This window comes from Cherax quadricarinatus, chromosome 11 (assembly GCF_038502225.1).
Source record: "Cherax quadricarinatus isolate ZL_2023a chromosome 11, ASM3850222v1, whole genome shotgun sequence".
Taxonomy (NCBI): Eukaryota; Metazoa; Arthropoda; class Malacostraca; order Decapoda; family Parastacidae; genus Cherax; species Cherax quadricarinatus.
The window spans coordinates 53,343,184-53,359,276 of NC_091302.1; the positions used below are offsets into that span (position 1 = coordinate 53,343,184).

Below are 16,093 nucleotides of genomic sequence, written 5' to 3' on the forward strand. Positions count from 1 at the left end.
ATATATATATATATATGTATATATATATATATGTATATATATATATATATATATATATATATATATATATATATATATATATATATATATATATATATATATATATATATATATATAGTTTTGGAGTGGTTGGTGCAATTATTTAATAAATGTATGGAAGAGGGTAAGGTACCTAGGGATTGGCAGAGAGCATGCATAGTTCCTTTGTATAAAGGCAAAGGGGATAAAAGAGAGTGCAAAAATTATAGGGGGATAAGTCTGTTGAGTATACCTGGCAAAGTGTATGGTAGAGTTATTATTGAAAGAATTAAGAGTAAGACGGAGAATAGGATAGCAGATGAACAAGGAGGCTTTAGGAAAGGTAGGGGGTGTGTGGACCAGGTGTTTACAGTGAAACATATAAGTGAACAGTATTTAGATAAGGCTAAAGAGGTCTTTGTGGCATTTATGGATTTGGAAAAGGCGTATGACAGGGTGGATAGGGGGGCAATGTGGCAGATGTTGCAGGTGTATGGTGTAGGAGGTAGGTTACTGAAAGCAGTGAAGAGTTTTTACGAGGATAGTGAGGCTCAAGTTAGAGTATGTAGGAATGAGGGAAATTATTTCCCAGTAAAAGTAGGCTTTAGACAAGGATGTGTGATGTCACCGTGGTTGTTTAGTATATTTATAGATGGGGTTGTAAGAGAAGTAAATGCGAGGGTCTTGGCAAGAGGCGTGGAGTTAAAAGATAAAGAATCACACATAAATTGGGAGTTGTCACAGTTGCTCTTTGCTGATGATACTGTGCTCTTGGGAGATTCTGAAGAGAAGTTGCAGAGATTGGTGGATGAATTTGGTAGGGTGTGCAAAAGAAGAAAATTGAAAGTGAATACAGGAAAGAGTAAGGTTATGAGGATAACAAAAAGATTAGGTGATGAAAGATTGGATATCAGATTGGAGGGAGAGAGTATGGAGGAGGTGAATGTATTCAGATATTTGGGAGTTGACATGTCAGCGGATGGGTCTATGAAAGATGAGGTGAATCATAGAATTGATGAGGGGAAAAGGGTGAGTGGTGCACTTAGGAGTCTGTGGAGACAAAGAACTTTGTCCTTGGAGGCAAAGAGGGGAATGTATGAGAGTATAGTTTTACCAACGCTCTTATATGGGTGTGAAGCATGGGTGATGAATGTTGCAGCGAGGAGAAGGCTGGAGGCAGTGGAGATGTCATGTCTGAGAGCAATGTGTGGTGTGAATATAATGCAGAGAATTCGTAGTTTGGAAGTTAGGAGGAGGTGCGAGATTACCAAAACTGTTGTCCAGAGGGCGGAGGAAGGGTTGTTGAGGTGGTTCGGACATGTGGAGAGAAAGGAACGAAACAGAATAACTTCAAGAGTGTATCAGTCTGTAGTGGAAGGAAGGCGGGGTAGGGGTCGGCCTAGGAAAGGTTGGAGGGAGGGGGTAAAGGAGGTTTTGTGTGTGAGGGGCTTGGACTTCCAGCAGGCATGCGTGAGCGTGTTTGATAGGAGTGAATGGAGACAAATGGTTTTTAATACTTGATGTGCTGTTGGAGTGTGAGCAAAGTAACATTTATGAAGGGGTTCAGGGAAACCGGCAGGCCGGACTTGAGTCCTGGAGATGGGAAGTACAGTGCCTGCACTCTGAAGGAGGGGTGTTAATGTTGCAGTTTAAAAACTGTAGTGTAAAGCACCCTTCTGGCAAGACAGTGATGGAGTGAATGATGGTGAATGTTTTTCTTTTTCGGGCCACCCTGCCTTGGTGGGAATCGGCCAGTGTGATAATAAAAAAATAATAAATATATATATATATATATATATATATATATATATATATACACACATATACACCCCTCTGGGTTTTCTCCTGTTTTCTTTCTAGTTCTTGTTCTTGTTTATTTCCTCTTATCTCCAAGGGGAAGTGGAACAGAATTCTTCCTCCGTAAGCCATGCATGTTGTAAGAGGCAACTAAAATGCTGGGAGCAAGGGGCTAGTAACCCCTTCTCCTGTATTATTATTATTATCACACTGGCCGATTCCCACCAAGGCAGGGTGGCCCGAAAAAGAAAAACTTTCACCATCATTCACTCCATCACTGTCTTGCCAGAAGGGTGCTTTACACTACAGTTTTTAAACTGCAACATTAACACCCCTCCTTCAGAGTGCAGGCACTGTACTTCCCATCTCCAGGACTCAAGTCCGGCCTGCCGGTTTCCCTGAACCCCTTCATAAATGTTACTTTGCTCACACTCCAACAGCACGTCAAGTATTAAAAACCATTCGTCTCCATTCACTCCTATCAAACACGCTCACGCACGCCTGCTGGAAGTCCAAGCCCCTCGCACACAAAACCTCCTTTACCCCCTCCCTCCAACCTTTCCTAGGCCGACCCCTACCCCGCCTTCCTTCCACTACAGACTGATACACTCTTGAAGTCATTCTGTTTCGCTCCATTCACTCTACATGTCCGAACCACCTCAACAACCCTTCCTCAGCCCTCTGGACAACAGTTTTGATAATCCCGCACCTCCTCCTAACTTCCAAACTACGAATTCTCAGCATTATATTCACACCACACATTGCCCTCAGACATGACATCTCCACTGCCTCCAGCCTTCTCCTCGCTGCAACATTCATCACCCATGCTTCACACCCATATAAGAGCATTGGTAAAACTATACTCTCATACATTCCCCTCTTTGCCTCCAAGGACAAAGTTCTTTGTCTCCACAGACTCCTAAGTGCACCACTCACCCTTTTCCCCTCATCAATTCTATGATTCACCTCATCTTTCATAGACCCATCCGCTGACACGTCCACTCCCAAATATCTGAATACATTCACCTCCTCCATACTCTCTCCCTCCAATCTAATATCCAATCTTTCATCACCTAATATTTTTGTTATCCTCATAACCTTACTCTTTCCTGTATTCACTTTTAATTTTCTTCTTTTGCACACCCTACCAAATTCATCCACCAATCTCTGCAACTTCTCTTCAGAATCTCCCAAGAGCACAGTGTCATCAGCAAAGAGCAACTGTGACAACTCCCACTTTTTGTGTGATTCTTTATCTTTTAACTCCACGCCTCTTGTCAAGACCCTCGCATTTACTTCTCTTACAACCCCATCTATAAATATATTAAACAACCACGGTGACATCACACATCCTTGTCTAAGGCCTACTTTTACTGGGAAATAATTTCCCTCTTTCCTATGTACTCTAACTTGAGCCTCGCTATCCTCGTAAAAACTCTTCACTGCTTTCAGTAACCTACCTCCTACACCATACACCTGCAACATCTGCCACATTGCCTCCCTATCCACCCTGTCATACGCCTTTTTCAAATCCATAAATGCCACAAAGACCTCTTTAGCCTTATCTAAATACTGTTCATTTATATGTTTCACTGTAAACACCTGGTCCACACACCCCCTACCTTTCCTAAAGCCTCCTTGTTCATCTGCTATCCTATTCTCAGTCTTACTTTTAATTCTTTCAATAATAACTCTACCATACACTTTACCAGGTATACTCAACAGACTTATCCCCCTATAATTTTTGCACTCTCTTTTGTCCCCTTTGCCTTTATACAAAGGAACTATGCATGCTCTCTGCCAATCCCTAGGTACCTTACCCTCTTCCATACATTTATTAAATAATTGCACCAACCACTCCAAAACTATATCCCCACCTGCTTTTAACATTTCTATCTTTATCCCATCAATCCCAGCTGCCTTACCCCCTTTCATTTTACCTAATGCCTCACGAACTTCCCCCACACTCACAACTGGCTCTTCCTCACTCCTACAAGATGTTATTCCTCCTTGCCCTATACACGAAATCACAGCTTCCCTATCTTCATCAACATTTAACAATTCCTCAAAATATTCCCTCCATCTTCCCAATACCTCTTATTCCTCTAATTACTAAATGTAAAAAGAGAAATTTTTGTTTTTCCTTTTGGGCCACCCCACCTCGGTGGGATACGGCCAGTGTGTTGAAAGAAGAAACATGCAAGATTTCAGGTACGTCTTGCTACTTCTACTTACACTTAGGTCACACTACACATACATGTCTTCTTTCTTTCTTTCAACACACCGGCCGTATCCCACCGAGGTGGGGTGGCCCAAAAGGAAAAACTAAAGTTTCTCCTTTTACATTTAGTAATATATACAGGAGAAGGGGATACTAGCCCCTTGCTCCTGGCATTTTAGTCTCCTCTTACAACACGCATGGCTTACAGAGGAAGAATTCTGTTCCACTTCCCCATGGAGGTAAGAGGAAATAAACAAGAACAAGAATTAGAAAGAAAATAGAAGAAAACTCAAAGGTGTGTATATATATGCTTGTACATGTATGTGTAGTGTGACCTAAGTGTAAGTAGAAGTAGCAAGGCGTACCTGAAATCTTGCATGTTTACGAGACAGAAAAAAGGACACCAGCAATCCTACCATCATGTAAAACAATTACAGGCTTTCGTTTTACACTCACTTGGCAGGACGGTAGTACCTCCCTGGGCGGTTGCTGTCTACCAACCTACTACCTAGGACACATACATGTACAAGCATATATATACACACACCCCTCTGGGTTTTCTGCTATTTTCTTTCCAGTTCTTGTTTTTGTTTATTTCCTCTTATCTCCATGGGGAAGTGGAACAGAATTCTTCCTCCGTAAGCCATGCATGTTGTAAGAGGCAACTAAAATGCCGGGAGCAAGGGGCTAGTAACCCCTTCTCCTGTATAAATTACTAAATTTAAAAAGAGAAACTTTTGTTTTTCTTTTTGGGCCACCTTGCCTCGGTGGGATACGGCCGGTTTGTTGAAAGAATAACAATAATAATATCTTTATTGCTACAAGTACATGTACCTATACAGGCCTAGCTGACATCGATGACATACTACTATATAGAAAGCCGATTGTTATGCAGAGCATTTTGGGCAAATTAGGTCAGTTTTGTCCCAGTATGCAACCCCACACCAGTCAACTAACACCCAGGTATCCATTTTGTACTGATGGGTGAACTTGGACAGCAGGTGTCTTAAGGAAACATGCCCTAATGTTATCCAGCCATACAGGAGATTCAATCTCCAAAGCTCAGCGGTGAGCTGAGTGCACTAGCGATTGAGCTAGCTAGAGCATATGTGAAGATTACCTAGGATACCCAAAAAAGTCAGACACAGTGACTTTTTGAGGTAGGTACCAACAGACAGATGATTCATCTTGTAAACAGACGACGTATGCTTATGGTATTGAAAAATACAATACTTCTGTACTGTAAATGTATTTTCTCTTCCTTAAAATTTTCTTTATGACATTTTCTTTTCTCTGGCTTACTTTATTGTAAGAATACAGAATATAATACATATATGTACAATTATATGTTACTCGACTGTTGACGTTATTGATAAGGCTTCCGGTCAACAGTAGGCTATTAGTAGTTAAGTTTTGCTGGAGTCAGACGGTATACGCGGATAGTTGACTGCATGGGAAGTCGGTACCCCTAACCTCTGCATTATTCAGGGGTCAACTCTAATTTAACAATTATACTGGTATCATAAATGCTTTTTAGTTTTACTTCACTGTGTTGTATTTAGAATGCTTGACTGAAATGGTGTTCAAATATATTTTTACCTAGCTAAAATATTTTTCTTTTTAAATTCACCTTGAGTCAAGCTTTCACATGTAATGTTATTTATACTTTCAGTGGAGAGAGTTCAGAGTGAGGATGGTAGTGGGGATTATACAATATTCAACAGAGTAACCTACCTGGGAGCTGCTTCAATTAATGCTCCAAGAAGTGAAGCAGAGATTCAGAGGAACATGGCAATACTTAATGCTCAAGCTCAGGAACAAGCTTTGGAAGTCTCTGTTTCTGTGCCATCTAATTCTGAAGGATATGTCATGTAAGAGTGGTCATTATTTAATATGTTGTTCTGTTTTCAGTTGTGTATTTACAGCTTACAGTGATGTCATTAAGCATAGAAATTATCATGAATTTTTTTATTTACATTATGCAACCTCTTCTCATTTAATGACAGAGTTCCGTTCCTAAGACCACGTCGGTAAACGAATTCATTGCTAAGTGAGAAGAGGCTGTGTATGTAATCAAATATAGTTATAATTTGCTTTATAAGTAATACATATATCATAAATTAATTGTTCATTAATAGTAATGATAAGCATAATTTGTCTTAGAATTATTACCTTACTAAAAAATTGGTTATGATGCTATAATGTGTATTTTTTGTTAATGCAGAATTTATGATGCTACAACAAGCACTGAGATGACTCGTTTCAAAATACATCGCATTCTCTTCTGTGCACGAGGAAAGATAGACACAACGGAAGCCCGTTGCTTTGCCTTTACATCCTCACATGGAGATACACAAGAAACAGCAATTTTTCAGTGCCATGTGTTCCGCTGTCAAATTCCTGAAGCTGTAAGTTTATACTGTGATATGTTTACAGTAACTTCATAGATAATTGGATTTATCTACATAATAAGAATTTTTTTTATATTTAAGCTGTTTTCCACCAAGGCAGGGTAATCTAAAAGAGGAGACAGTCACCATTATTCATTCAGTAGCCATCGTAACAAGCATACAGTTTATCATGTTTCCAAATGTAATTCATTTACTTCCTTATTGAATTTAATTACTAGTAGTTACTTCTTTGCACATATTAAGTATTGTCTCTTTACAGATAGCCATTTAGGTGTTAGACATATGGAATTGCTGCAGTAGACACTTCATGATTGAACACTGGCATAACACAGTAGTATTCCTTTTTCAATTCATAGGGTCCCCAAGTTGCACATGAGTTGTAAGACTAATTGTTCAACTTCTACATAAGGTGTTTGGTTTTCCTGCTTAACTTACAAGAGAGTTTCTCAAATGAGTTGTTTGTATTGCAAACAATAGTACAAAATAAGGTTATATTTGTACAATAGAAACCCCGTATCCACAGATTCAGTATCCAAGGTTTCAGTTATACACTGTTTACTGTGGCCCAAAAATAACCCTTAATTTTGCTTAATAAAGTCCCCAAAGTGCATAAGTAGTGATGCTGGCAGTTCTTAAAGCCTTAGAGAAGTCGTGAAATGCTTCCCATCAGTTAAAAAGGTTAATTATAGATTCCTTTTGCATAATCTATCAATTAAACTTTATCATAGGTATATATGTATATAAACAAAAAATGAATTATACGTAGGGTTTGCTACTATCCAGAGTTTCAGGTATCCATGGTAGGCCTTGGAACGTATCCCCAGTGGATACGGGGGGGGTCCTACTAAACTACAACTCAGTAGTTGCAAAACTTCAGTTGACTCAGAAGTTCTCTATTTGTAAGTGCAAATGTTTGTAACCTTGTGTATTTGTAAGTTTGGGAACCAACTGTACTTGTACTTTGCTGTGTACAGCAGGGGGATAGCTATCATAAGTGTAGATAATCACTTTGCATCTTGCTTCATATTAAGAAATCAATTCTTAGGTGAATATGGAAAGGTATAGACCATTTAGTTGTTAATAAGAAAGAAAGTAATTTCTGTTCTGGGGCCCATTCCAATCTGGACATACCTCTAATGTGAGTTATGAACAGACTCTACCTCAATAGTAATCAGTGTGTACTACTATTAACCCTTTGAGTGGTTTGTCTTGATGCTGGTATTAGAACTGCTCTTTCCTCCCTGTCTTTGGATTAGATCTAATTATCTCTCATCCCCTAGGCCCTCTCTGTCTTATAGGAGTTGAGTTCTTTCCCTTGGTAATAAAAACAGGTCTGTTAAATAAGGCTGGCACAAAAGCCACACTTGAAGCTGTTTATTTATAAATCCTCATGTTAGTTTGATTTGAACACAAGTATAAGGCACTGAGCAGTTACCACATAAATTTACTAAAAATAAGTTGGCAAGGGAAGAATAATATTGATTCTTAGTATCACTTCAGACATGCCATGTTTTCAAATCTGATATAGGTATGATGAATAATAAACTTGTATGTAGTAGGTTGGTAGACAGCAGCCGCCCAGGGAGGTACTACCGTCCTGCCAAGTGAATGTAAAATGAAAGCCTGTAATTGTTTTACATGATGGTAGGATTGCTGGTGTCCTTTTTCCTGTCTCATAAACATGCAAGATTACAGGTATGTCTTGCTACCTCTACTTACACTTAGGTCACACTACACATATGTGTACAAGCATATATATACACACCCCTCTGGGTTTACTGCTATTTTCTTTCTAGTTCTTGTTTATATCCTCTTATCTCCATGGGGAAGTGGAACAGAATTCTTCCTCCATAAGCCATGCGTGTTGTAAGAGGCGACTAAAATGCCAGGAGCAAGGGGCTAGTAACCCCTTCTCCTGCATATATTACTAAATGTAAAAGGAGAAACTTTCGTTTCTCCTTTTGGGCCACCCACCTCGGTGGGATACGGCCAGTGTGTTGAAAGAAAGAAAGAAGAATAATAAACTTGTATGTAGTAGGTTGATAGACAGCAACCACCCAGGAAGGTACTACCATCCTGCCAAGTAAGTGTAAAGTGAAAGCCTGTAATTGTTTTATATGATGGTAAGACTGCTGGTGTCTTTTATCTGTCTCATAAACATGCACGATTTCAGGTACATCTTGCTACTTCTACTTACACTTAAGTCACACTACACATGCATATACAAGCATATATATGTATACACACCCCTCTGGGTTTTTTTCTATTTTTTTACTAGTTGTTGTCCTTGTTTATTTCCTCATATCTCCATTAACCCCTCAAGGGAGGTTCCTTGATGAGTGTAAGGAGCTCTTAATCCAAAAAATTAGACTTGTCTTCCTCCTCTTCCTTGGATCAAACCTGATTGCTTCCCATTCTCCTACAGGTTTAGCACCTCACCCTAAATGTTGATGTTGATGTAATTGCCTATAGTAAAATTGCTACTACATATTTTGAAAAGAAAATGTTTTGCTGATTATTATTGGGTTAATTTTCATAGCTGACTTTTGTTTAGGTTGCAAGAGTGTTGATCACCTTTGCAGCAGCGTTCCGAAGAGTTCCCAGAAATAAATTAGTGAAGAAAGAGGTGGAACTCGACCAAAATCGGCAACAGGCAGATAATGTTTACCTCTTTGATATTTCTTTAGAAATTAAAGAGGAAGACAGTAAGGTAAGATAGTGTAGTGTTATAGATTATAATTATGTGTAAAGTCTGTGGTGTTATAGGTTACATATGTAAATGATATGAGTGACCTCACTGTTGCAGATTGCATGTGTTAATGGTATAAATTACATCCAGTGTTTCAGATTGCAAACATAAATGACCAGTTTTATAGATTACATGGTAAACAGTATAAATGAAATAACGCATTATAGGATACTTATATTAATAGTAACAGTGATGTATTGTAAGATGCACTGGTGAAGGGCTCCTGATCTGAGGAGTTGGAGCCACCTTGCCCTTCCTTGTATCAAGCCTGATTACCAACTATTTCCTAGGTGCTGTATGTTTCCCATGAATTTAGTGCGTTCCTCATCAAATGAATATGAATAATAATACAGTGGACCCCCAGTTAACGATATTTTTTCACTCCAGAAGTATGTTCAGGTGCCAGCACTGACCGAATTTGTTCCCATAAGAAATATTGTGAAGTAGATTAGTCCATTTCAGACCCCCAAACATACACATACAAACGCACTTACATAAATACACTTACATAATTGGTCACATTCGGAGGTAATCGTTATGCGGGGGTCCACTGTAATTACTTTCTTGACTTAACATGTTACTACAGTACTGTGTCAAGTTTAAGACCTGGCAAAAACTCTCATCAATACCTTGGTGTATGTTGGATGTGGCAGAGCACGTGATTGTAAACTATTTGTTGCATCAGCAGTTTTATCTGTAGTACTGATCACCCCATTAGATTTTTACATAATTCTTTCTTTTGCATTTTATAAAACTTCCTGGTAATTGGGACACCACCCTACAGCTATTCTATGCCTCTCATCCTCAAGCTAGGTAAGAGGAGATTTATCTTTCAAGGGTCAACTTCAAGCATGTCCAGAAGGATTGTGACTGTGTTTTAGATTTTTTTTTACTTATGTGAAGAGTTGAATCCATGCAAGTCATTGAGTATAGAACACCTGATTGATTTAGAAACTCTTTGTAATGTAAGAAGCTTTTTAACTTATGGTGGAAAATAGATGTCAGTGAAAGCATATCAGTTTCAAATGCTGCATTAGTGTATTGAGAGAGTGTGTTAACACAAGAGATTATCACTCGTCTCTCCAGTTTGATACTGCATTGTGAAGGTCAGACCTTGTGACAGGAGCAACTGCAGAATTTTAATAATTCTTCAGTAATTAATTAGAGAAAGGTGGAGTTACCTAGTTTCTCCTTATATTTCTAACAAAAAAAATGTAACTTGTTAAACACTTGGGTGCATTTTTTTTAACAAGTAACAAGAAATTATGCCACACTGTATGGAGGAAACCAGATGCACATTTTTTCTTTAAATGTACAGTTTTACCAAGTTAGTGACCATATACAACAGCATTTTTTATGTTTTTACCATTTTGTGAAGCTTTACTAAGAAAATTAATAGAAATTTTCTCCACAGGGAAACTTCAACACTGTGCCTAGGGATAAAGAATTCTTCAAATTGCGATGTAATACTGAGAAGCAGCTTGTCCTGACAGTGACTCCAACACCCCCTAGCACTAACACCAGCACTACACACTTAAATGTAGATGAACTTAACGTGGAGCGATGCTTTGGTCTCCTTGTGGCTCCAGGGCGTAGAGTCAAGAATGCAGATATGAATCTACTAGAAATGGTGGGTGTTTTTTATGCTTGCTTATTAGCTGCTGCAGAAATTTTTTAACTTTTATTGACTTTTGATGTTTTAAAAGTTCTTTGTTTGTGCATCATTTTTATCGGTGTTAAAATGTTTTTTTATGTGTATTCTTTGATATTTAGGCTTAGAGAATCAGTGCAATGTATGTAAGAAAAATTATAAATTGGTTTGTAAAAATTACCCTGCAAATGGAAATTTGCAGTCTTTATTATTTAAAATAGAAATTCATAATTTCTGCAATATGTGCATTTATCTTGGTTACTGAAAAAGGGGAGAAGTGATTTGACTAGGTGATCATTTATATATTTTCAAGGAATAGGTTCTCTTCTTTTGCAAATATACACTTATCCTTTTACAAAATATGTACCGTACTATTTTATGTATTCTTAGCAGATTTTTATTTTAAATTTCTTTAGTTACCTTGCTTTTTTAAAGTGATGAACACCCAACAACATTACGTACATTTTTTGGCTGTTGTGTTGTTATTTGGATGGCACACAAGTGAAGCAGTTTTCAGCTACTGTTGCTTTCTCTATGTTCACATCAACTGAAGCTCAGAAATAGAAGAAACAAAAAATAAGAATTGTTGTAATACTGTGGAATGTTTGGAATGTATGATAAAGTATGAATGAGAAGTTATGTATTAATGACCCTTCAAGGAGGGTACCTTGATGCTAGTGAAGGAATCTTGATCCAAGGAATTGGAGTTACTTCCCCTTGACTCGAACCTGATTACCTCTCATCCCCTATGTAATGCACCACTCCTACAAGTCAGTCACCTGTTATGATATGATATGACTATGACAAGTGTGCCAGTCAAGTGATATCTCCTGAAGAGGATTCCAGAATGGGGTCAAAATAAACAGATCAATTATTCTCCTGAGTTTCTGTCTCCATATGTGTTATTATTGAGCACTAACAAGTGTTCATTACACTTAAGTTATTCATGGAAATACTTGAGGAGCAGAACAGGTAATGATGACAACATGTGAGATGAAGTGTGCCTGAGGGGAAAGAGGGCCAATAGATTATGTAGCATACCTGTGTTCTCTCATGTGTTAAAATGTTAAATCAGCCTTGACAAAAGCAAGTTGGTTGCTATGGTAATGTGGCCACTCAACACATCTCTCCTCCTGTTTCTATGGGGACTGACTCCTCAGTCACTTGATAAATACAACTCTTCTGTTAGATGGAAAATCTTTCTGTATAATAATTTATAAAATTTTTATTAAGAGGAGGATACTATTTATCACAGCCTTGACATAATATTCCCTACATATGTACACCTGGTACCTCATTACATTCCCTGTGTTTATTCCATCCATGTTACTGCATGTCTACTTTGATACATTGTACATTTCCTATATTTTTTTTTTTTTTTTTTTTTTCAACAAGTTGGCCGTCTCCCACCGAGGCAGGGTGACCCAAAAAAGAAAGAAAATCCCCAAAAAGAAAATACTTTCATCATCATTCAACACTTTCACCACACTCACACATTATCACTGTTTTTGCAGAGGTGCTCAGAATACAACAGTCTAGAAGCATACACATATAAAGATACACAACATATCCCTCCAAACTGCCAATATCCCAAACCCCTCCTTTAAAGTGCAGGCATTGTACTTCCCATTTCCAGGACTCAAGTCCGACTATATGAAAATAACCGGTTTCCCCGAATCCCTTCACTAAATATTACCCTGCTCACACTCCAACAGATCGTCAGGTCCCAAGTACCATTCGTCTCCATTCACTCCTATCTAACACGCTCACGCATGCTTGCTGGAAGTCCAAGCCCCTCGCCCACAAAACCTCCTTTACCCCCTCTCTCCAACCCTTTCGAGGACGACCCCTACCCCGCCTTCCTTCCCCTATAGATTTATATGCTTTCCATGTCATTCTACTTTGATCCATTCTCTCTAAATGACCAAACCACCTCAACAACCCCTCTTCTGCCCTCTGACTAATACTTTTATTAACTCCACACCTTCTCCTAATTTCCACACTCCGAATTTTCTGCATAATATTTACACCACACATTGCCCTTAAACATGACATCTCCACTGCCTCCAACCGTCTCCTCGCTGCTGCATTTACCACCCAAGCTTCGCACCCATATAAAAGTGTTGGTACTACTATACTTTCATACATTCCCTTCTTTGCCTCCATAGATAACGTTTTTTGACTCCACATATACCTCAACGCACCACTCACCTTTTTTCCCTCATCAATTCTATGATTAACCTCATCCTTCATAAATCCATCCGCCGACACGTCAACTCCCAAGTATCTGAAAACATTCACTTCTTCCATACTCCTCCTCCCCAATTTGATATCCAATTTTTCTTTATCTAAATCATTTGACACCCTCATCACCTTACTCTTTTCTATGTTCACTTTCAGCTTTCTACCTTTACACACATTCCCAAACTCATCCACTAACCTTTGCAATTTTTCTTTAGAATCTCCCATAAGCACAGTATCATCAGCAAAAAGTAACTGTGTCAATTCCCATTTTGAATTTGATTCCCCAAAATTTAATCCCACCCCTCTCCCGAACACCCTAGCATTTACTTCCTTTACAACCCCATCTATAAATATATTAAACAACCATGGTGACATTACACATCCCTGTCTAAGACCTACTTTTACCGGGAAATAGTCTCCCTCTCTTCTACACACCCTAACCTGAGCCTCACTATCCTCATAAAAACTCTTTACAGCATTTAATAACTTACCACCTATTCCATATACTTGCAACATCTGCCACATTGCTCCTCTATCCACTCTATCATATGCCTTTTCTAAATCCATAAATGCAATAAAAACTTCCCTACCTTTATCTAAATACTGTTCACATATATGCTTCAATGTAAACACTTGATCTACACATCCCCTACCCACTCTGAAACCTCCTTGCTCATCCGCAATCCTACATTCTGTCTTACCTCTAATTCTTTCAATTATAACCCTACCTACACTTTTCCTGGTATACTCAGTAAGCTTATTCCTCTATAATTTTTACAGTCTCTTTTGTCCCCTTTCCCTTTATATAAAGGGACTATACATGCTCTCCGCCAATCCCTAGGTACCTTCCCCTCTTTCATACATTTATTGAACAAAAGTACCAACCACTCCAACACTATATCCCCCCCTGCTTTTAACATTTCTGTCATGATCCCATCAGTTCCAGCTGCTTTACCCCCTTTCATTTTACGTAATGCCTCACGTACCTCCCCCACACTTACATTCTGCTCTTCTTCACTCCTAAAAGATGGTATACCTCCCTGACCAGTGCATGAAATTACTGCCTCTGTTTCTTCCTTAACATTTAAAAGTTCCTCAAAATATTCTCGCCATCTACCTAATACCTCCATCTCCCCATCTACTAACTCCCCTACTCTGTTTTTAACTGACAAATCCATATTTTCCCTTGGCTTTCTTAACTTGTTTAACTCACTCCAAAATTTTTTCTTATTTTCATTAAAATTTCTTGACAGTGCCTCTCCCACTCTATCATCTGCTCTCCTTTTGCACTCTCTCACCACTCTCTTTACCTTTCTTTTACTCTCCATATATTCTGCTCTTCTTATAACACTTCTGCTTTGTAAAAACCTCTCATAAGCTACCTTTTTCTCTTTTATCACACCCTTTACTTCATCATTCCACCAATCACTCCTCTTTCCTCCTGCACCCACCCTCCTATAACCACAAACTTCCGCCCCACATTCTAATACTGCATTTTTAAAACTATTCCAACCCTCTTCAACCCCCCCATTACTCATCTTTGCACTATCCCACCTTTCTGCCAATAGTCGCTTATATCTCGCCCGAACTCCCTCCTCCCTTAGTTTATACACTTTCACCTCCCTCTTACTTGTTGTTGCCACCTTCCTCTTTTCCCATCTACCTCTTACTCTAACTGTAGCTACAACTAAATAATGATCCGATATATCAGTTGCCCCTCTATAAACATGTACATCCTGGAGCCTACCCATCAACCTTTTATCCACCAATACATAATCTAATAAACTACTTTCATTACGTGCTACATCATACCTTGTATATTTATTTATCCTCTTTTTCATAAAATATGTATTACTTATTACCAAATTTCTTTCTACACATAGCTCAATTAAAGGCTCCCCATTTACATTTACCCCTGGCACCCCAAATTTACCTACTACTCCCTCCATAACATTTTTACCCACTTTAGCATTGAAATCCCCAACCACCATTACTCTCACACTTGATTCAAAACTCCCCACGCATTCACTCAACATTTCCCAAAATCTCTCTCTCTCCTCTACACTTCTCTCTTCTCCAGGTGCATACACGCTTATTATAACCCACTTTTCACATCCAATCTTTATTTTACTCCACATAATCCTTGAATTAATACATTTATAGTCCCTCTTTTCCTGCCATAGCTTATCCTTCAACATTATTGCTACTCCTTCTTTAGCTCTAACTCTATTTGAAACCCCTGACCTAATCCCATTTATTCCTCTCCACTGAAACTCTCCCACCCCCTTCAGCTTTGTTTCACTTAAAGCCAGGACATCCAGCTTCCTATATTTATTCCATCTAATTCATTGCATGTGTATTTTAACACATACATTCCCTACTTTCACACATCACAGTTCAGTGTTCACAAATAAACAGCATCATCATTCCTATGTGAATTCCACAGTGTAGGCATTGTATTTTCCACCTCCAAAACTTGAGTTTGGCTAGCCAGTTTCCCCTTAGTCCAATATAATTAATGGTATGGAAGTTTCCATGCTCACACTCCAACAGCATGGCAATTCAAAAGACCATGCTCCATTTATAATTTTAAAAATAGTCTGTATTTTCTTATCTTTAACTGCCTTTGTTTTTATTTATTTTTTTTTAAATAATGTCTGTTAACAAGACAGTGTAATATTATTTTTATAATCAGTCTTATTAAATTTCCCCTTCAGGATTAAATCTGGGTATACTATACAAGAACCTACCTACCTTATAATTTGTTGCTTAATTTAAAGATGGGTATATTCTATATTTATTTTACTAAGTTTTGTTAATTATGGGAATTGTGTAAATATGCAGTAAGTTGCATAAAATCTTATTCTCTGCTTTTTAACATGTTTTGAAATGCTTACTTTTCCCTTTAAAATTTCCTGCACATTAGGATGGTAAATACTGCAAAAATCTTCAGCTGCAGGAGCAGGCTTACTACTATGAGAGAAAATGGGGGCAGGTTAGTT

General features: G+C 38.4%; 1 protein-coding gene across 5 annotated transcripts in view; it reads left to right on the forward strand.

Moving 5' to 3' along the window:
* Positions 1–16,093, forward strand: part of GAPcenA (GTPase activating protein and centrosome-associated) — an 86,805-nt gene that overhangs the window by 13,352 nt on the left and 57,360 nt on the right. For all 5 annotated transcript variants that reach the window (XM_070084135.1, XM_053775055.2, XM_053775054.2 and 2 more), the window contains exons 4-7: positions 5,709–5,907; positions 6,261–6,444; positions 9,002–9,157; positions 10,611–10,826. In XM_070084135.1, the coding sequence (XP_069940236.1) occupies positions 5,709–5,907; positions 6,261–6,444; positions 9,002–9,157; positions 10,611–10,826 (755 nt within the window). The remainder of the gene's footprint in view (positions 1–5,708; positions 5,908–6,260; positions 6,445–9,001; positions 9,158–10,610; positions 10,827–16,093) is intronic.